The sequence below is a fragment of the Alexandromys fortis genome, unplaced genomic scaffold (assembly GCF_014885135.2).
Source record: "Alexandromys fortis isolate MF-2015 unplaced genomic scaffold, M_Fortis_MF-2015_v1.1 scaffold_26, whole genome shotgun sequence".
In the NCBI taxonomy this organism is placed as follows: domain Eukaryota; kingdom Metazoa; phylum Chordata; class Mammalia; order Rodentia; family Cricetidae; genus Alexandromys; species Alexandromys fortis.
Window position 1 is genome coordinate 15,226,318 of NW_026067894.1, and position 19,139 is coordinate 15,245,456.

The 19,139-nt window shown below is 53.2% G+C and overlaps 2 protein-coding genes across 8 annotated transcripts; one reads left to right on the top strand and one right to left on the bottom strand.

Annotated features, from left to right (window-relative positions):
- Positions 1-1,645: 1,645 nt before the first annotated feature.
- On the top strand, positions 1,646-12,914 carry Sh3d21 (SH3 domain containing 21). Of its 7 annotated transcripts, XM_050156378.1 has the most exons (16): positions 1,646-1,754; positions 1,833-1,990; positions 2,083-2,146; positions 2,378-2,496; positions 2,679-2,769; positions 2,919-2,974; positions 3,188-3,233; positions 3,359-3,459; positions 3,557-3,643; positions 4,633-4,675; positions 10,955-11,048; positions 11,141-11,193; positions 11,289-11,383; positions 11,536-12,407; positions 12,487-12,550; positions 12,626-12,913. In XM_050156378.1, the coding sequence occupies exons 1-16, from the start codon at positions 1,751-1,753 to the stop codon at positions 12,698-12,700; spliced, it is 2,022 nt and encodes a 673-aa protein (XP_050012335.1). In that variant the 5' UTR covers positions 1,646-1,750; the 3' UTR covers positions 12,701-12,913. The 7 variants fall into 7 exon arrangements, with proteins under 7 accessions (XP_050012335.1, XP_050012324.1, XP_050012328.1 ...); XM_050156367.1 differs by lacking the exon at positions 1,646-1,754 and having other exon boundaries at positions 1,769-1,990; positions 12,626-12,914; XM_050156371.1 differs by lacking the exon at positions 1,646-1,754 and having other exon boundaries at positions 1,769-1,990; positions 2,679-2,757; positions 12,626-12,914.
- A 623-nt stretch (positions 12,915-13,537) lies between these two features.
- Eva1b (eva-1 homolog B) lies at positions 13,538-15,263 on the bottom strand. The gene is made up of 3 exons (XM_050156444.1): positions 14,785-15,263; positions 14,385-14,546; positions 13,538-14,184 (listed from the first exon to the last, which is right to left on the bottom strand). The coding sequence occupies exons 2-3, from the start codon at positions 14,449-14,451 to the stop codon at positions 13,754-13,756; spliced, it is 498 nt and encodes a 165-aa protein (XP_050012401.1). The 5' UTR covers positions 14,452-14,546; positions 14,785-15,263; the 3' UTR covers positions 13,538-13,753.
- Between the last annotated feature and the right edge of the window lie 3,876 nt (positions 15,264-19,139).

Genomic DNA, 19,139 nt, shown 5'->3' on the forward strand with positions numbered 1-19,139 from the left:
TTTTAAAAGGCCCTTATATTTCTCTTTTTGTTTTTTTTTTTTCTTTTCTTTTTACAGGATATGTAGTATATTAGCAGAAAGATTTACTTTGGGCAACTTTGATTCTTAAAGCATGTGAATAAACATTGACGTGTTCGCCTCAGTTTGGGACCAAACTGCTTGGATCTTTGTAAAAACCGGTTTTGTATGTCATGGAGGAGTTTAAGGCCTTTCTGACCACCTTGTGTTCCCCTTTCTGCACAGCCATGTGTCACGTGGAGTTGCTCCCAGCCTCCCCATGCATCCTGCTCTTGTCTAATTTCTCCTGGGCTGGGCTTCCCATTTTCCACCAGCAGCTCCAGTATCCTAAACTTTGTAGTCCTGCTGGTCCTCAGCAAAAGGAGTGGAAACTGGAGGGCAGTTTCTGGGCTGTTTTCTAAGAAACTTCTGAATTCTATTATCTTTACAAATATAAGATAATTTTTTCAATATTTTTTATTGATCTTTTTATAAAATGAAAAGAAACTCCTATGATCGATTAAGGATGGTGGTTATGGCTGGGTGGTTTGCGGGGTTTGTGTGTTTTGGTTTTATTCTTTTTTTTCTTTTTAACCTTAAGTTTTGGGTTGAAACATTTTCCAATGTTGGGGGGATATCCTCATAAAAGGGTCCTTGTGCTTGCCTTTCGGGGAGGCGGTCCCGAGCAGGTGAACCACAGCAGTGCATATGTTCTATGCCGACTGCACCCTCCTCTTACACCAGCCTTTGCTCTTGGGTTATTGCTACTTCCCCTTACTTTGCTAATTTCTATAGTTAAGTTGGTTTTACTTGAATGATTCATGTTTAGGGGAGAAAGAAAAACACCCGTAAGTTTTTGTTTCAACTCCTCCTGCAAATAAAAACAATAAACGAAGTGACAGATGCAAATGGACTGTGTTCCTTGTCCTCACACCTGCTCCAGCCACCCTGGGGGTACCGCCCACAGAGGTTTCCATCCCCTAATATACTTTTTCTCTACAAAGAAGCACCTGTTCTCAGGAAAGTCCCTTCATTCTCTGCTTTTAATATCCAAGAACCAAACTTCACTACTGTGCAACAAGCAAAGACTTTGACTTCGTGGTGTGGCAGGGGTCGAGGCTGCCATAAACTGGCTCAGCTTTTGTGTATATTCACCCAGTCGGAAGATTATTTACAGATAGCCCAACTAGTACCCCATTGGTGGGTGGGCCCTAACCTTCAGACTCTTATCAGCCCTGGGTTTAATTAGACTTCTGTGATGTCGAAAGCCCAGGCCCTCACAATGAAAGCTCCACAAGTGGGGTTTTGAAATTTGGAATACACCAGCCATAGTCTTTCAGAGACAGGAGCCACCACTTTCTCCGGAATGGCCCCGCCCTGGTATGTACCTTTCTCCACCTTCCCCTGCAGCTAACAACTTGCCAGCCTGTAGAGGGTGGGCCAGGAAATTATAAACAAAAAAATGTTAAGTCTGGCCTAGGTTGGGAGACTGCCAAAGTAGAATTTAGCAGTCGTGGATGAGAGCTTGGAGGAGCTGTTACCCTAGAACTGGGCTGAGAGACCCTGAATGACGACCTGGAACTGGGGCCCAACCTGCTGAGCCAGGCCGCCCACTCCTAGCACCTGGATCCCGACCTATGACTTGAGACTCCGCCTCATTCAATGTACAGCCCAGCAGCCCGGCCCGCCCTCTGCGCTCCCTAGACTCAACCGCCAGCCTGACCGCAAGGCTGTGCAGGGGTCCCCAGAAATCATGGGTATGTGTGCGGGTCTCGGGTAGTTCTGAATGTCCAGGGACGTTCCCCGGCCTTTCTTAGCCTGCCCTCCGCCCGCAGAGGTCCTGGTCCTGGCCAGATACCGTGCGCAGACGGAGGACGAGCTGAGCCTGGCGCCAGGGGATGTGGTCCGGCAGGTTCGCGCAGGGACCGCCCGGGGCTGGCTGCAGGGGACACTGCAGGGCCGCCACGGTCTCTTTCCCAAGAGACTGGTGCAGGTAAGGCCTGGTGCGGGTGAGGCAGTGCGGGGAGCGGGCCCGGTCCCGCTCCGGGCCTTGCGCTGAGTGCCGCCTCCGTGCGATCTTCCCAGGAGATTCCCGAGGCTCTGCGGGGCGTCACTGAGCCCACACCGCGCTATGCGCGCCTCCGCCGCGGTGAGTCTAGCGCTGGGCTGGCGCGTGGGGGCTCGCTGCCCGCGTGGAGCATAACGACTGCGGGAGGGGCCGCGAGGCTACTGTGCAGCCCCCTGATTGGCTCCAAGTACAATGCTCCGCTAGAGGGCGGGGCTTAAAGCTACCAGAGGCCGTGCTCGGGGGTCCGCCCCTTCCCCAGTGCTGTGGACAGGGCTTCTTGCTCGAACTCCGCCCCCTGCTTGTCTGGCCTAGGTCACCCCGTCAACTCTCAGGGTCCCCAAAGATGGTGCAAAGTGAACTTCAACTACAGCCCAGAGCAGGCAGACGAACTGAAGCTTCAAACTGGGGAGATTGTGGAAGTAATAAAGGAGGTGAGGGGGTACAATTAGAGATGCTGGAGCTCTTCACGAACACAGAAGAGAGTGAAGGGAGGGTGGGGGCGATGGAAAGGGAGGCAGCAGGGGAGGAGGCTGTCCTTGGGCAGAACCAAGGGTCGACACTCCAGTGACTCTTGGACAGACCCAGATGCTCCCACATCCTTCCCCTTCCCCAGATTGAGGACGGCTGGTGGCTGGGGAAGAAGAACGGGCAGTTGGGAGCCTTCCCATCCAACTTTGTGGAATTGCTGGACGGTGGGCCCCCAAGTGAGACCATGACCCTGTGATTCCCTGGGACCAGACTCTGCAGTCTTCAGTGATTCTTCCCAATGACCTTCCTGACCCTGTTGACCCATTAGCCCTCTCTCAGAACCTAACTAAATTAGAACCTCCCTAACCTCATTGTCCCTCTCCAGGCCTGGGAAGCGTAGACATGCCTTCAGTCGTCCCTAATCCACCAAAGCCTCCTAAGGTAAATTGGGTCAGGGTAGGCACAGTCAATGAGTTTCCCCCCCCCCACCCCCCCGAGACGGGGTTCTCTTTGTAGCCCTGGCTATCCTGGAACTCACTCTGCTTTGTAGACCAGGCTGATCTTGAACTCACACAGATCCGCCTGCCTCTGCCCAGTGAGTTCTTAAAATGGCTTCAGGCTCATCTTCCTCTTCCTTTGTTCTGCCCCTTCTAGCTGAGCAACCTGACCTACGACAGCCCTCCAGACTACCTGCGGACAAGTGAGCACCTAGCCAAAGAATCCCTCCCACGGTGCCAGGACACACCCTGCCTTGTGGGAGGGGAACCAGGTAGGTTGTGGTGGGAGCCACTGGGGGAGGCTACACAATAGAATGCCTTCTCTCAGTCTCCTACCCAGAGACCTGCAGGGTCCTGTTTGACTACCAGCCTGAGGCCCCGGATGAGTTGGCACTGCACAAGGGGGACCTGGTGAAAGTTCTGAGAAAGGTGTGAGAGGAATAGGAGGCACAGAAGGGTAAGGAGTGGGACCCAGGCAGGAGGGACCTGAGGGAGGCTCACCTCCCTGCTGACTTTTCTCAACCAGACTACAGAGGATAAGGGCTGGTGGGAAGGCGAGTGTCAAGGCAGAAGAGGACTGTTTCCAGACAACTTTGTGCTTCCTCCACCCCCTGTGAGTATTGAACCAGACACTGGGAGGGCAGAGGAAAGACTTCTTTTAAAAAAAAAAATCGGGAAACGGTATGGTGGCACACACGTTGGTCCCAGCATTGGGGAGGCAGAGACAAGCAGATCCCTGAGTATGAAGCCAGCCTGGTCTACAAAGCAGGACAGCCAGGGCCACCCAGAGAAACCTTGTCTCAAAAAAAAAAAAAAAAAAAAAAAAAAAAAAAAAAAAAACAGGAAAAAAAAGTCAGAAATCATGGCATTTGCTGGATCACTAGATAAAGGGACATAGAACTCTCTGAAAACATGTCGGGAAAAGCTGAGGAGACATCGCTCAGGGCTCAAGTGTTTTTGTTCAGATCCCCAGAACCCATAGAAATGACAAATGAGCATGGCAGCACCCATGTGTTTCTAGCCTCAGGAACGTAGAGAGGCAGAAGAAACCATAATGGTGAGCTCTGCTTTTGATTGGGAGACTACCTTAAAGAATTAGGCAGAAAGCCAAGTGTGATGGCACATGCCCTTAATCCAGCATTCGGGAGACAGAGACGGGCATATCTCTTGAGTTCGAGGCCAGCCTGGTCTAAAGAATGAGTTCCAGGTCAGCCAGTTTTACAAGAGGGGGAATCAAGAAAGATTCCCAGCTGGGCAGTAGTGGCACATGCCCTTAATCCCAGCACTCGGGAGGCAGAGGCAGGCGGATCCCTGAGTTTGAGGCCAGCCTGGTCTATAGAGTGAGTTCCATGACAGGCTCCAAAGTTACAGAGAAACCCTGTCTCGAAAAACCAAAAGAAAACAGATTCCCTATGTCAACCTCTTGCCTACACGATAGTACATGCATTTTGCACATGCACGCACGCACGCATGCACACACACAAAGAATAGAGCAACAGGCATGGAACTCCTTGAACACAGCTAGAGGGCCACCCCTAAATGAGACTGGATGTAAAAGTTTTGAAACCTGTCCTTGAATTCTCATATTTCTTTTTCGGCTAGATCAGGAAGCTGGTCCCACGGAAAATTATATCTCGGGATTCACGTGAGTGCCTGGGGAGTGTGGGGTTGAGGGGTTGATCTATGAAAGACCCATCAGTTTCTCTCTTTTTTTAATTAATTTATTTATTATGTATGCTGTTCCATCTGCATGTATCCCTGCACGCCAGAAGAGGGCGCCAGATCTCATTACAGGTGGCTGTGAGCCACCATGTGGGTGCTGGGAATTGAACTCAGAACCTTTGGAAGAGCAGCCAGTGCTCCTAACCTCAGAGCCATCTCTCCAGTCCTGACCCACCAGTTTTCAGTTGTTCCTAAACACTCGTAGTTCCCCACTAGTCCAGTATATCATAGGAACATCCTGCCCTGGCAGAGAGGGAGGGAGGGGTCAAGGCCCCTGTCAGAGCTGTGTGGTTCCTATGTGAGTCCAATTGTATGTGTTCATATGCTAATGCTTCTGTGTGGTTCTTGGCATCGACTGTCACATAGCCCTGCTGGAGTGTCTATTGGTCCGGGAGGTAGTCAGGATTAAATCCCGAGCCTTGCACAAATGAGACCAGTGCCTTCCATTAAGCTATATCGTGGTGCCAGCTCTACGCTTCAAAGTCCAGAGATAAATCTGGGGTGGAGAGATGGCTCTGGGAGTAAACTGCTCAGTTGCTAGATAGTTTAAAGGCAGAGAGACGGAAGAGAGACTTGGTCTGATCTTAAGCAGAATAATAATGTTTATTCACGGCAACTGGGCATGTTTGTCACCTTGTGTGCAGATGGCCAAAATGCCTACCGAAGATGAGATGTGGCCCCTCATAGAGTCATGGAATGACTTTGGCCACCTTCACGGGAAGGTGGGAATTGTAGTCTTTTCAGCAGAAAACTATCATTCCTAACTCTGAGAGGATATTTTAACAAATGTTGGCTGGGCAGTGGTGGCGCAAATCTTTAATCCCAGCACTCAGGAAGCAGAAGCAGTCAGATCTCGATGAGTTTGAGACCACCCTGGTCTACAGAGCGAGTTCCAGGACAGCCACAGTTATGCAGAGAAACCCTGTATGGGGGGCAGGGGACTTAGTTATTTTTATGTGTATGGGTGTTTTGCCTGCATGCATGTCTGTGCAACACATTTGTGCCTGGTGTCCGTGTAGGCCAGAAGAGGGTGTCGGATCCTCTGAACAGATGGTTGTGAGCCTCCATGTAGACGCTGGGTGTTGAACTGCAGCCCTCTGAAATGGCAGCCAGTGCTCTTGACCACTTAGCCATCCCTCAGCCTCACCACACCCTTATTTGGTGCTGGAGACCCAGGGCATGGCGCATGCTAGGCAAATGCTCTGACACCGTACTACATCCCCAGTCCTCAGATCTCTGAGACAGGGTCCTCACCACTTAGTCCAGGCTAGCCTTGAACTCATGGTCCTCCCGCCTCCTACCAGCAAGTGTATGACGATCTCAGGGTCTCCATACTCAAACTGATGCTTGTTAATATCTTCATTAGAGCCCTGCTAGTGGACAGCAAGTGTCTAGTGGTTTGGATTTGCACTCCTCTGGGGGCTTTATGGTGCCTAGGAGCTTTTGTTCTTTTGGGTTTTTTTTTGAGATAGTTTCTCTATGTGGTCCTGGTTGTCCTGGAACTAGCTCTGTAGGCCAGGCCAGGCTGGCCTCGAACTCAGAGATCCACCTGCATCTGCCTCGTCAGTGCTGGGATTAAAAGCATGCACCACCAATACCCGGCTCACCTAGAAGCTTTTGTTCCTTTGTTTCTTCGAGACAGGGTTTCTCTGTGTGGCCCCTGTGGTTGTCCTGGAACTAGCTCTGTAGGTCAGCTGGCCCCCTGAACTCATCGCCTGCCTCTGCCTCCTGAGTGCTAGGATTAAAGGTGTGCACCACTACCACCTGGCACTGAGAAGCTTTTTGTGTGTTTACTGACTCTGTGGGTTGTGTTTCCAGTTGGGTTGTGTTCTTTACTACGGAGTTTCAGGAGTTCTTTATGTTCTATATGAAAAGCTAAGCCTGAAGCTATAGCTGTGTGATAGAACCCTTGTCTGGCAAGCATGAGGCACACCTTAGCCTCAACCCCCAGTACACCAAAAACGATGGTACTTTTTCCTATCTTTTCATTTTGTTGTTGTTTTGTTTTGTTTTTTGTAATATGTATGGGTTTTTGGCATGCATGTACGGCTGTGTACTGCATTCATGCAGTACCTGTGGGAGCCAGAAGAGGGCACCAGATCCTCTTGAACTGGCCTGACATCGGTATAGAGGCTGGGAATTGAAGCCCTGGCCTGGGGAAGGGCAGCCAGTGCTCTTACTTACTGAACTGTCTCTCCAGCCCAGGCATCCTTTGTTAATGTTGTCCTTTGATGCAGTGTTTTGTGTTCTGATGAAGTACCATTCACTACTCTTGGGTTGGTTGTGTTGCCCAACCCAAGTTGGGGGGTGAGTAGGGGTGTCACGTGAGTAGTGAAGTTGTGGCTCCTCACAGCCACCGAAACCCACACTTGCACCCCTTCCCCAAATCTGCACTGTGGACCGTTGGACGGAAGGGATGAACAGTCCCAGGGAGGAATACTATCAGGCAGACACTTCTCATCTTACCGCGCTTGCCTTGGACAGTGTCACAAGCACAGAGATGCCATCTTGTCCTCTGTCCATCTTCCTCCCTGCCGTTCTGGGAGAGGACTTAGGCGCCGCCTCACCAACGACATTGGTCAGGATCATATCACCCCCACCCCACTTCTCATCTAGCGATTCTCTCTAGCTTTAGGCTGGGTTCACCCTGCTGTTTAACTTGTCCGCATACGGTAAATCCTGTCCGTACACATGTAGGTCATGGGTTTGCACTGTGTATTTTTCCAGGAATGCTGTGGTCATCTGTAGTCATGCAGTTTTCTGTTTGCTTTTCATAGCCGGTTCTTCCAGATAATCCTTTTGTTGCTTATGCGTCCTAATTTCTTACCTAAGCTGTGTCACGTTCCCCGCTGGAGAATCCCAGTGTGTGCGCTAAGCGGGGCCTGCTGACCGCTCGCAGCGGCCTGCCTTTTCATGTGCCTTTTACCTTTATGAGCTCCTTTAGCTGCGGGAGCCTTGGAAGCCTTTGGGAAGATTTCCGGGAGGGTTTGCTGTTGTTTCTGCCAGGAGCTGCAGGACACCAGTTCCCACCAGCCACTTGGCTTTCCCTAGAAGTGACGCACGCGGGGTGGCTGAGCTTTAGGCCTGTTGGTAAGCTAAGGGAGCAGGGCCTGGGACCCGGCTTCACCTCACAGGCCCCAAGCTCAGGAGCCAGAGCAGAGTCACCCACTTCATCACCTGTGCTGTGTCTTGATGGTTGACATAGAAAGACCCAGTGCATTGTGGGTAACGCTGTTCCTAGGTAGGGAGTCCGGAGCAGCGTAAGAGAAAGCTGGCTGCCGGCAAGCAAGGAAGGAGCTGTGTGTTTGTTTTCTCTTTGCGCTCGTCTGCGGATTTGAAGTTTCCTGCTTTGGCTTCCTCACAGTACTGTGAGGAATTGGAAACTGAACAAACCCTTCCTCCCTGTGTCCCAGCAGCAGCAATGAAACTAGGACACCACCGTCCGGCATCACTTCTCTCTATTTGCCTTTTTTTTTTGAAACAGGGTTTCTCTGTGTATCCTGGGCTGTCCTGGAAACCACGCCTTAGACCAGGCTGGCCTTGAACTCACAAAGACCCACCTGCCTCTGCCTCCCCAAGTGCTGGGGCTAATTAAAGGCGAGCACCACCCACCGCCTGGCTCTATTTGTGTACTTCTCTCTTTCCGCTTAAATTATTTTGTGTGTGTGAATGCTTTACTTTCATGTGTGTCTTTGCACCTTGTTTGCACCTGGTGCCCATGGAGGCCAGAAGCGTGTTGGATCCCCTAGAATTGGAATCACAGATGGTTGTGAAGTGTCATGTGGGTGCTGGGAATCGAACCCAAGTCCTCCGAAAGAGCAGCTAGTGCTCTTACCTGCTGAGGCATCTCTTCAGACCTTCTCCTACCCTCTTAAATCCCAAAGTGTCAAAAAAAACTATCCTCAGGAGTATAGAATTGCTCTCAGGTGGGAGGGCCCTACAAATCACTTAGCCAAATCTAAGCAGCGGGGTGCAGAGTTGCTATGCTGAGCTCTGTCTGCTGAACACTTGGTGTTGAGTCGCTCTGAGTCTCCGCACAGCCCTTAGGTGCATATTGTTATCCGTGTCTCGAAGACGAGGACACGGGTACAACACGGGCACAGAGTTCGCCTGCCCAAGTTCCTACACTGCTAGCAAGAAATAAAGCTGGTAATTAAAGTCCCTGCTTATTCTACCATGCTGTCATGTTAAGTCAGTGTGTGCCGGGTACGGAAGTGGCTTTGTCTGCCGACGTGGACGCCCCTGTGTGTGTGTGGCTGCCTTTGGGGCTCCCTCCACTGCCATTGCTGTCATCGTCACCTTCACGTGGCTTGCTCTGACCATTGCATTTGTATTTTTTTTTTTCAAATGGGGTTTCTCTTTGTAAAAGCCCCTGGCTGTCCTGGAACTCACTAAGGACACCAGGCTGGCCTTGAACTCACAGAGATCCACCTGCCTATGCCTGGGGTTACAGGTGTGTGCCACCATGCCTGGCTGTTGGGATTTTTTTTTTAAATATTTATTTTAGGCAGGTGTTCTATCTTAGCCAGGGCTGGCCTTGAACACCAGCATTCTCCCTCCCTCCACCTCCTGGAGGAGGCTGGGATTACTGTCCAGATCACTGAAGTCTGTCTACTGGAGACTGGTGAGGTGGCACAGCAGGTAGAGCCATGAAGCCTGTGGACTTTGCATTTGATCCCGGATACTCACATGCTAGGAGAGAAATGACTCCTCTATGTCGTTCTTTGCCCCACATGCCTGGGCTAATGCACATGTATGCATATATGTACACAAACAGACATCAGGCTACCTAGAAGTCAGAAATGGTGCTGGGAGGTGGCGGCACACACATTTAATCCCTGTACTCTGTGAGTTCAAGGCCAGCATGGTCTACACAGAGTTTCAGAACAGCCAGGGCCTGTTACATAGCGAAACTGCATCTCAAAAAAATGCTTTTGGAGTTCCAGGATAGCCAGAACTACACAGGGGAACCTTGTCTCAAAAGACAGAAAGAAAACAACAGCAAAAAATTAAATGTTGTATATTATTGCTGCTGTTGTGGCTACATTTAGATTTTAGCTGCTCGCATGTTTCAGGAGGAGACTTCAGCTCAGCCTGGGTGACTTCAGTGAGACCCTGTTTCAAAGCTTGCTTATCCGTTCTTAGTGGGTGTGGCACACACTTATAATCCCAGCATTCAGGACACTGAGTTTAAGGCCAGCCTGGTTTACAGAGTGAGTTCTAGGACTATGTAGAGATCCTCTTTGGGAGGGGGGAAAAAAAGCTAAAAACACCTCCCCCATGCTTCTGTTGTATCTTGTGTCTATGTACTGGTGCCCACAGAGGCCAGAGGCTGTGGGTCACTCGAGCTGGAGGTATAGGTTGTTAAGAGACAAATCTCCCCGCCTGGCCCTCTTGCTGAAATTTTTTTTTAGAACTGCAATGTAAGGATTTTTAAAAGATGAGGCCAGGCAGTGGTGGCGCACACCTTTAATCCCAGCACTTGGGAGGCAGAGGCAGGCGGATCTCTGTGAGTTCGAGACCAGCCTGGTCTATAGAATCAAAGGCATTCTTATTGCCTCATCCCTGCCGATGAGCACGCGGGAGGCGTGAGAACAGCAGAAATGAGGAAGGCTCAGGGGCGAGAGTGTGGGAAGCAGGAACTTGATCTAGATGCCATGTAGTTGGTGTTGGCGGCTCTCCAAAATGATCTGGTTTTTTGAGACTCGGTAGGTCTCTTTTGAGCTCATGACCTTGGTGAGAGGGCAGCTGGAATGACAAGAGTTCAAGGGTCACAGAGATGGAGATTTGGGCGTCACTGGATTATTGATGATGATTAAACCCCTAAGACTGGGTAGGATCACATAAAAGGTGTGAGATAGCATAGTACGTTCCAGGACAGTCAGAGCTACAAAGTAAGACCCTGTCTTGGGAAAAGGATGTGTGTGTGTGTGTGTGGTGGTGGTGGTGGTGGTTGTTGGTCCAACAAAGAATGAAGTCTGAACCAGAGAACAGGCAGATCTTCAAAGAGGGGATCAAAACCTGGCAGGCAGGATAGAGAGCTAGCGCCCTCACAAAGCCTTCCCTTATGTTCCATGCTTCCCTAAGCCCAGGGTGAGCTCTCAAAATCAGATGGACTTCATCTCCCGTCACACTTCTGTGCCCAGGGACACACAGCCAAGAGACTTAAGCAGACGGACATTACTCCTTTCTCTCCTCCCAGCTCCTGTTAAGGAATCAAAAAAGCTGATGCCCAGAACATCCCTACCTACCGTCAAGAGGCTGGCAGCAGCTGCCTTGGCACCTAGCAAAGTCAAGTAAGGAGGAGGAGGGCATTGGGGAGGAGGGGGATGCAGAGGAGAAACCCCTTCCATGCCTGTCTCATGTTGCTGATGGAGATGTGTTCCAGGACATCTTCCACACCCAGTGGGGACAGCCAGAAACGCCCCTCCCGAGACGCCGGTAAGGGTTCACTTCCTACAGTGGAAGACAGGGATGGGGGGGGGGGTGTTGCCCAATAGAGGTGAGCTTGGGTCTCTGAAGTTCTACTTTCATAGGCTTCAATGGCAGCTTCCTCAATGGGGGGGCACGGCAACCTGGGAGAAAGCGACCCGGAGCCCAGGCTTCTCAACAGCATTCTGTGTCGAGTCAGGTGAGAGGTCAGAGACGTGGGAGAGGGCATTACTGGAAGGAGATGGTTCCCACAGGTGTGTTTTACAAGGGTAAAAGATCCCAAGGGAAACAAGGAAGCTACTTTAAGGTAATCAGCTTCCACCTAAGACCCCATCCCTACCATCACCGCAGGAGGATGACCAGAGAAGCCCAGGAAAGGCCCCCTCCACAAATAAAACCCCCACTCCAGATAAAACTCGGCTTCCAGATAAGACCCTTGGCCCAGAGAAGAACCCAGCTCCCAACAAAGTCTCCACTCCAGAGAACCACGTTCCAGAGAAAGCCCTGGATTCTGACAAAATCCCCACTGCAGAGAATACCACTGTGGACACGGCTGTCACTACAGGGAGTGCCCTTTCTGGGGATGAAGCCCCTGCCCTAAAAGCCCCAACTAAAGAAGAAATCTTTGACCCGAAGGCGGCCCTTCCTGTGGACACTGCCCCCGCACTAGTAAAGATCTTGACCCCAGAGCACATGGTTTTTGAAGAGGACCCTTCTAGAGAGAACACTCAGTGCCAGCATTTGCCTCCAGAAGAAACCACACAGGGGTCCCAGTCTCTTGCACCTCCAAATGACATCCAGGTGCCAGGACAGCACTTTCAAGCGTCAAACCCCTCCGAGAGGTCCTGCTGTAAGATGAAACATGGACACGGGGACAGCTGCCCAGCCCACTCCAAGCCTGAAGATGAGGCTGCCGTGACGGGTCTGCCACCCAAAGATGAGACAGCTCCGAAAGAACCACTCCCCAAAGAGCTGCCTTCTGAAGGGGTGAGTCCCCAAAAGCAGGTGCCTCCAAAAGAGTCAGTCCCCACTCCCCAAGTACCACATACTATCAAACGGATGCCAGACCCTGAAGGAGCTCCCACACTTCATCCCGTGGTCCCACTAACCTCTTCCGAAGGCAAGAGTGCCAGCGCCAGCGCAGATGCTATGGATGTAGCATCGCTAAGGGAAGAGGTGCGGTCACTAAAGAGCGCGCTGGAGCTTCTGGAGTTGAAACTGGAGTAAGTGGGCGGTGATGCAGATGGGCGGGGCGGGAGGCAGGGAAGGGTCCAGTGTCTCACCTGAACTCCGTATCCACAGACAGAAGATGAGTGATGTCTGGGAGGAGCTGAAGACCGCGAATGAGAAAATCCAGCTGCTGGAGGTGGGTGAAATGCAGACCCAGGAGGGGAAGGGCGGTAGCTGTTGGCTCGGGTCCCTGATGCCCTCTCCCGACTAGGTTCGGACGATGCAGAGGACCAAGAAGTCCTTCAAACAGGCGCAGACACAGACGGAAACACAGCCGGAGGAATAAGGGAGGGCTCAGGCGGAACCTCAGCCCGACCTGGAGGGACATCCATCCTGCTCGGGCCACCCCGACCCTTGCACACAACTTTGAGAAACTCCAAGGAAGTAAAAACTGAACTCTTAGACCATCCTGGTCCGTGTGGGGCGGGGCCAGCCAGCACACCACCCTCCGCATTCCTGGCGCGCTCTCTCGGGCACATCTGGCCAACATGTGGCTCCCATTACCATTCTCAAGTCCTGTGCAAGGCTATTTTTATCCACCGGATGGTTGGGGGCGGGGTGGGGGTTGTAGTCTCCTTCGGAGGCCAGCCCTGCGCTAGATGCAGGGTGGAGGGGCCCAGACCCTCCTGGATTCAGGAACCCAGCTGTGCGCTAGAGGGGTGGAGCCGGCCTTCTCTGGGCCCAGCTCCTCCCAGTTGGCCTCTGCCCGTAGGGACCTCTGTGTCCACTCACTTGGAATGATACTCGGCCCAGAAGCGAACTTCTGGCTTCGCTCAGGCACTAGGTCTAATAGAATTAACATCCAGGTCTGAGCCCTAGGCATCCCTGGGTGATTGCAGTGACATCCCAGGCAGGTCATAGGGCAGGGGACTAAGTGACATTTGTCCAAGCGTTTGGCTAGTAAGGAATGCCTGTAATATCTGTCCCGTGTGCAAGTACGACAGGCATGTGTCGGCCTGATTCTTTGGTCTGTAAAGTGAGCACAAGCATGCATTGGATGGACCCCCCAGAGGGGGTGTGACCAGCAAGCAGTGACACCCGCATCCCTGGGACTCCCCTGCAAAACCGGAGCCTGGGGGACTGCTGAAAGCAGCGGCAACTAACGAGACTGAGTCGCTGAGACTAGCTTTCATTGGTCATTGATTATTACCAGGAGGAGAAGGTGGGACCTGGCATTTTTCCCCCACCCACACCTGCCCAGTAAAGAGTGCTTAGCAGGCGGCGATCCACGCCCAATAGCACCAGGAGAATTGGAGCAGAGGCAGTTTGAAAGCCCTGGGGCAGCACTGAGTTCAGTCCCATGTCCAGTATTCAGGGGACCCATGCTGTGGGTCGTGTGTCAATAATAGTGCATACGGCCCAGTGTGCCTGTGGCCGTGGCTCCCGGCCCGAGCGTACCGGTGCCCAGCAGGTCTGGCTGCCCAGTGCGCCAGATCTCCCGCAGGATTCGCTCACGCTCCTCCAGCCGCTGTGCCCGCTCTAGCTCTTCTGCGGACGTGAAGACATTGACACTAAGGGGCCCGTCGGGCTCAGTGGACAGCTCCTGGCCCGGGAGAGTGTCATCCGGGCCCAGCCTCGTCATGGTGTCTTCATCCTCGTCGTCCTCATCTTCGGGCTCTAGGGTGCTGCTGCGAGGGTCCCGGCGCGGAGCAGGGGTCCGGGGCCGCGAGCGAGGCGCGCAGGAGATGCTGATGACTAGTAGGCACAGGGTCAGCAGCAGGCCGAAGCAGACGCCCAGCACGAAGTAGAGACCGAAGCTCTCGGGGTTAGCTAGGGAGCAGGGAGCGGAGGTCATAGGGGGGCCTGGCAGGCTGGAGTCGGCCCAACTGGGAGAGATCCAGGGCCTAAGTTTGGGGCACAGAAGAGAAGGGCAGCAGGGGACAGGCATCTGGGGATAGGACTGAGCAGCTGGGAGTGGAGGGCTGCCTGGGTTCTGAGACCGGCTCCGTTCTCCCAGGCCTGGCCCTCACCTCGGATGTGTGCATAGGCCGCCAGGCTGTTGCTGAGTAGCTCCATATCTCTCCTTGGGGCATCCATGCTGCTGGGGCGCAGCTCTCCTGTAAGCCCGCGAGGTCAGCCAGGTCAGGTCCTTCAGAGCCCAGGGCGTTCACTCCTGGGGCAGCTCCTCCACCCTGGAGGAGAGCAGTTCCCCTCATTTGGTCACAGATCTGGGCTCTGCCAGAGAGTCCTTGCTTCTCCGCAGACGCCCCTTCATCCCGGGGAGCAGCGGAGAAGCCGCACACGCTCCGCCCCTTCGTGGGGTCCCCAGGCGAGGCCCAGCGCACGGAAGGACGAGGCGGTGCCTCGGGCTCCCCTGCCGCCTCCCTCCTGCACCCCTCCGCCTGCGGGGCCTCAGCCCTGCTCACTCACCCGTCAGCGTCCCGCTACCTGCCCCCCGGCAGTTGCGTCTCTCCGGGGGCTGCATACACCCGGGCCGGGCCGCCCCGTCCTTCTTAGTCGGTTTGCACCGTGGCGCGGCCGGACACTCCGATGGTCCAGCCGGCGGAAAGTTTCCTCTGAGGAAAGAGGAGGGACGGGACGGGGCGGGGCGGAGAGGCGGGAGGAAGAGCGCCTGGAGGAAGGGGAGAGGGGGCGGCCCCGGCTCCCCTACAGGAAGCCGCTGGGGAGGCCGCTCACAGGGGCCGCCCCAGCTAGTACTAACAACAACATCATTAACTAAACATCCCTAAGGCCTGGGCGCCGGAGGTACCCACCCCCCATAGACATTCCTTCTTGTAAGCCTACCAATCCTAAAATGTGGCTATCATTAAATCTCCAATTTGCAGATGATGTAAACTGAGTCATAAAGATCTTGAAGATCTTTGCCACATGGTCAGGACTTGAATCCACAACTCTCTGACTATAGGGGGCAGGCTCCAAACTACTTCCCTGTGCCTGGCTCCTCCTGTAATGGGGGCGGGTCCAAACCCGATCATCCTTCCAGCCCTTTGGTGGACCCAGCCGGAGTAAGCCATCACCTCCACGTCCTCATTGGTTCTCCGGGGAGAGAGGACCTCTCAGCCCCTCCTCCCAGTGGCCTGGCTGAGTGTGTCCAGCTGCTGTGGTCACCCAAGGTCAATGGCTGTAGGACTCGGCGGTGAGCCAGGCCCCGGCACGCTGCAGACCCCAGCGGGGCCCCTGCCTCTGCAAGCGCAGGGAACGTCCTCGCTGCTTTGCCGCTGGACCTGCCCAAACTCACACGTGTGCTTCCACCTGGGCTCAAGGCTTGCACAGAAGTGTGCTGGGGGATTTGCAGCTGGGCTCTTCATTCTGACTTTCGTCTGGCTACACCCCCCCCACTCCCCTCCCTATACTGGGGCTGGGGTGAGGGGGAGGCTTTCTTGGCGGGAATCTTGGGAAGGAGGAGGGGAAGAATGGGGAGAGGAAATTGCAGGCATAGCTGTAGGCGCTGCCTGAGGCCTGAGGGCCATTAACCCCCTCCCTGTCCAGGCTGCAGGACCACCCCCCCACACACACACTTCCCCAGGCCAACCTGGGTTCAAGTAGGGGGCAAGAGGAGACGGAGAAAGAAGTGGGCTGACTCACACCTGGGAGTATTTGTGACTGCTTAGTCGGCTTTGTGAGCATGCAGAGGTCTCTTGGCCACAGGTATACTTACCTATTTGCATATAATGCTGCTTCAGGATGAGAACAACCCCCCCCCCACACACACCCCATTCCACCCCGTTAGGAGATGCCTGACTACTCCTAAAAATGGAGATTCAGAATAAAGAGGTTATATAAAGTCTTTAGGAGGCAGGCACTCTTGGGCTGTGAGGTGCTGAGGAGAGGATGGAATCCATTGTGATGGGGAACACCCCAGGAAAAACGTAGGTCCTGAGGAGAGGGCACCCATGCCAAGATCTGGGGGAGAGTGTGTCTAGGTAGGCATAAGGAATAAGAGCAGGAGTGGAGTTCCAGGCTTGCAGAGAGCTAGCATCCGTGGTGCGGGACCATGCAGGCCACGTTGCAGCTCCTGAGGTGCTCAGATGTCATTGTAAGTGAATTGATAAGCCCTGGGGTCTTCAGTAAGGGAGTGTCATCACCCACTCCACACTTTGGAAAGACTCCTGAAGTGGCTTGAAGACAGGCTTGGCCACAGCAGGACAAGGACTGAGACAGAGAGAGCAGGGAGCAGGCTGGCATGTATTCAGGGGAACAATGGTCTGGGCTTAACCCAGATTAACTGGAGGGGTGGGGGGAGGCAGGTGGTGTCCTGAAGGAAGTTCCTGTGTGGAGGTGGTTTGGAGGGAAGAGGAATTTAGCCTTGATCTTGGGCTGTGCAAGCGAGGAAAGTCTTGGGAGCAGCAAGGTTTTTTTGGTTTGTTTGTTCATTTTATTTTTTCTCTGGGGGGTGGGGCAGGACTGAGAGTCAGGTTTTGGATATCAGATTAGATACCTGGGTGTGGGTGTTAGAGAGGCAGATGTAGCCCCAGCCCCCAAATACCATTTCCAGCAAGGAGAGACTAGATGGGTTTGTTTAGCATCCTGAGAATAGGTGGGTCACCCAGTTCAAGAGAACAGGGAGGAGGGAGTCTAAAGCCTGAGCCCTGAACACTAACACTGAGGGATCTTCGGGAGAAGGAGTCCTCAACAGCAAACCAGCAAGGCTTATATAGGGCTGAGAGGTAGTTAGCACCAGAATCAATACCAGCCTGGGGCAACATTTCAGTGCCGTCAGTGATGCCCGTGGAGGACCACGGCGCATCCTTGCTTCTCCAAGGTGTGTGTGATTGGCTAGTTGGACACATACAGAATAAGTAGTGTTGGGAATGTGTTTGCAGCACACAACGCCTGTCTGCCTTCTCTGCACCACCACACAGTTTGCGAGCTTCGGGCAAGGGGCTGGAGGTTGAAACAGAGACACGGACCTCTAGTCCCTGGTGAGAAGCCCTCTATTCAACAGCACCACGGAGGCTCATATACCCAACAGTCAAGTGGGCCAACAGGTGAAAACCTTACCCTCTGATCCTCAAGGCCAAGGCAACACGTGCTCGTGAAGCAGAGCTGGTAAACAACTTTGACACAGCTTTCAGTAACTCAAATCAGAAGGAAAGTAAAGATCCCTAGCAGGGAAGAGCAACTAGAGGCCAGGACTCGAGGAACGTGGTCTGCTGACTACATAAATGTTAGCGTGGGCTGCAGCCTAGCTTGTCCACCTCTGTGTATGGAGGAGTCTGTTCGTTTGTGTGGCGCACACCTGTTCTCTGGGGTCGGTATGAACGAGGTGTGAAGTCTGAGATAGCTCTCTGTGAAACTGCACAACGGTCTGCACTACCTACCCTGCCTAGCAGATCTGTCTCTGTCTGGAGGCAAACGTGACTCAGCCTTGGGGAAATGGAGGCCATGCTGAAACAAAGGGAGTGTTGAGGCGGATGCTGGACCCGGCAGAGGGACGGACACTACTGGAATGCTACCTTTTACAGCCAGCTCCTTGTGGTTAAGCATCGGAAGTGACGCCGTGGCCCCATGACTCTGAGAAGTAGAGAGCTATTAAAAGTTCTGGAGAAGAGCCAGGCGGTGGTGGCTCACACCTTTAATCCCAGCACTCGGGAGGCAGAGGCAGGCGGATCTCTGTGAGTTCGAGGCCAACCTGGTCTACAAGAGCTAGTTCCAGGAAAGGCTCCAAAGCTACACAGAAACCCTGTCTCAAAAAAGTTATGGAGAAGGTAAGTAAAGCCTTTGGCTGTCTACAGTGGCCAGCTGCCTGCTTCTGCCAGCACAGTGCTCTCTGTGGTCGCTTGTTTCTCCCCTATGGCTGGAACCTCTCGTCTGCCCATCCACCCGCAGATTCTGCCTAGTGGGGCCAGGCCTCTCTTCTCTCCTGACACTTGTCCTCTGGCTGGCCCATCTGCCCTCCCATCTGCTTGGGACAGGAATTTGTCATCTTGGAAAGGTTCAGTGAGGAAACAGGAAAGGCAGGTCTTGGCAGGTTAGGGAGCCGAAGGGTCTAGACTGGAAGAGGCCTCAGTGCTCTAGCTTATCCAGCCAAGAGCCTTTCCCTCCCCACGTCAGCCCGCGGCTGGCCTGGCGGCTGTGCTCCACACTCAGGCTCCCACTCTGTCTCAAAAAACCAGAAAAGTCCTCCATCAGACTGCGATGTTTCTTGGTTGTTCATGTGCTTGTTTGAACTAAGAACCTGTGGTTTCTGGTCAGCTTGGGCTGAAGAATCAGTCATGTTTAACAAGAGACCAGAACCAATTCAGTGAAATCTTTGCTTTGACTGGACGCTGGTCTGGCCCAGCTGAGAAAGCAGCTGTGATTAGGAAGAAACCAGCATCATTGAGGTGAAATCTTCAGGGAAGGGAAGTTTCCTTGGGGTCAGCACACCTGAACTGTGGTTCAGAGGAGCCCAAGGCTGCTGAGCTTAAAGTCTCCCAGGTGATACCGGGTTTTCTTTCTTTCTTTCTTTCTTTCTTTCTTTCTTTCTTTCTTTCTTTCCTCCCTCCCTCCCTCCCTCCCTCCTTCCCTCCCCTCCCCTTTCTTCCTCCCCTCCCTCCCTCCCTCCTTCCTTTCTTTTTTTTGGGGGGGGGGGTATTTTTTTTTTCCAGATAGAGATTCTCTATGTAGCCCTGGCTGTCCTGGAACTTGCTCTGTAGATCAGGCTGGCAAATCTTTGTGAGTTTGAGGCCAGCCTGGTCTACAGAGCAAGTTCAAGACAGGACCCAAAGCCACACAGGAAATCCCTGTCTCGAAAAACAAAAAACAGGTTAAGAGCATTGGCT

Excerpts from the sequence above, each read along its gene's own strand:
- Sh3d21 (XM_050156367.1), top strand. The coding sequence starts at position 1,784 with ATGTCCAGGGACGTTCCCCGGCCTTTCTTAGCCTGCCCTCCGCCCGCA. Across the intron at positions 2,147-2,377 it reads CTATGCGCGCCTCCGCCGCG|GTCACCCCGTCAACTCTCAG; the intron begins GTGAGTCTAGCG and ends TGTCTGGCCTAG. Across the intron at positions 3,234-3,358 it reads TCCAGACTACCTGCGGACAA|TCTCCTACCCAGAGACCTGC; the intron begins GTGAGCACCTAG and ends GCCTTCTCTCAG.
- Eva1b (XM_050156444.1), bottom strand. The coding sequence starts at position 14,451 with ATGGATGCCCCAAGGAGAGATATGGAGCTACTCAGCAACAGCCTGGCG. Across the intron at positions 14,185-14,384 it reads GGCCTATGCACACATCCGAG|CTAACCCCGAGAGCTTCGGT; the intron begins GTGAGGGCCAGG and ends CCTGCTCCCTAG.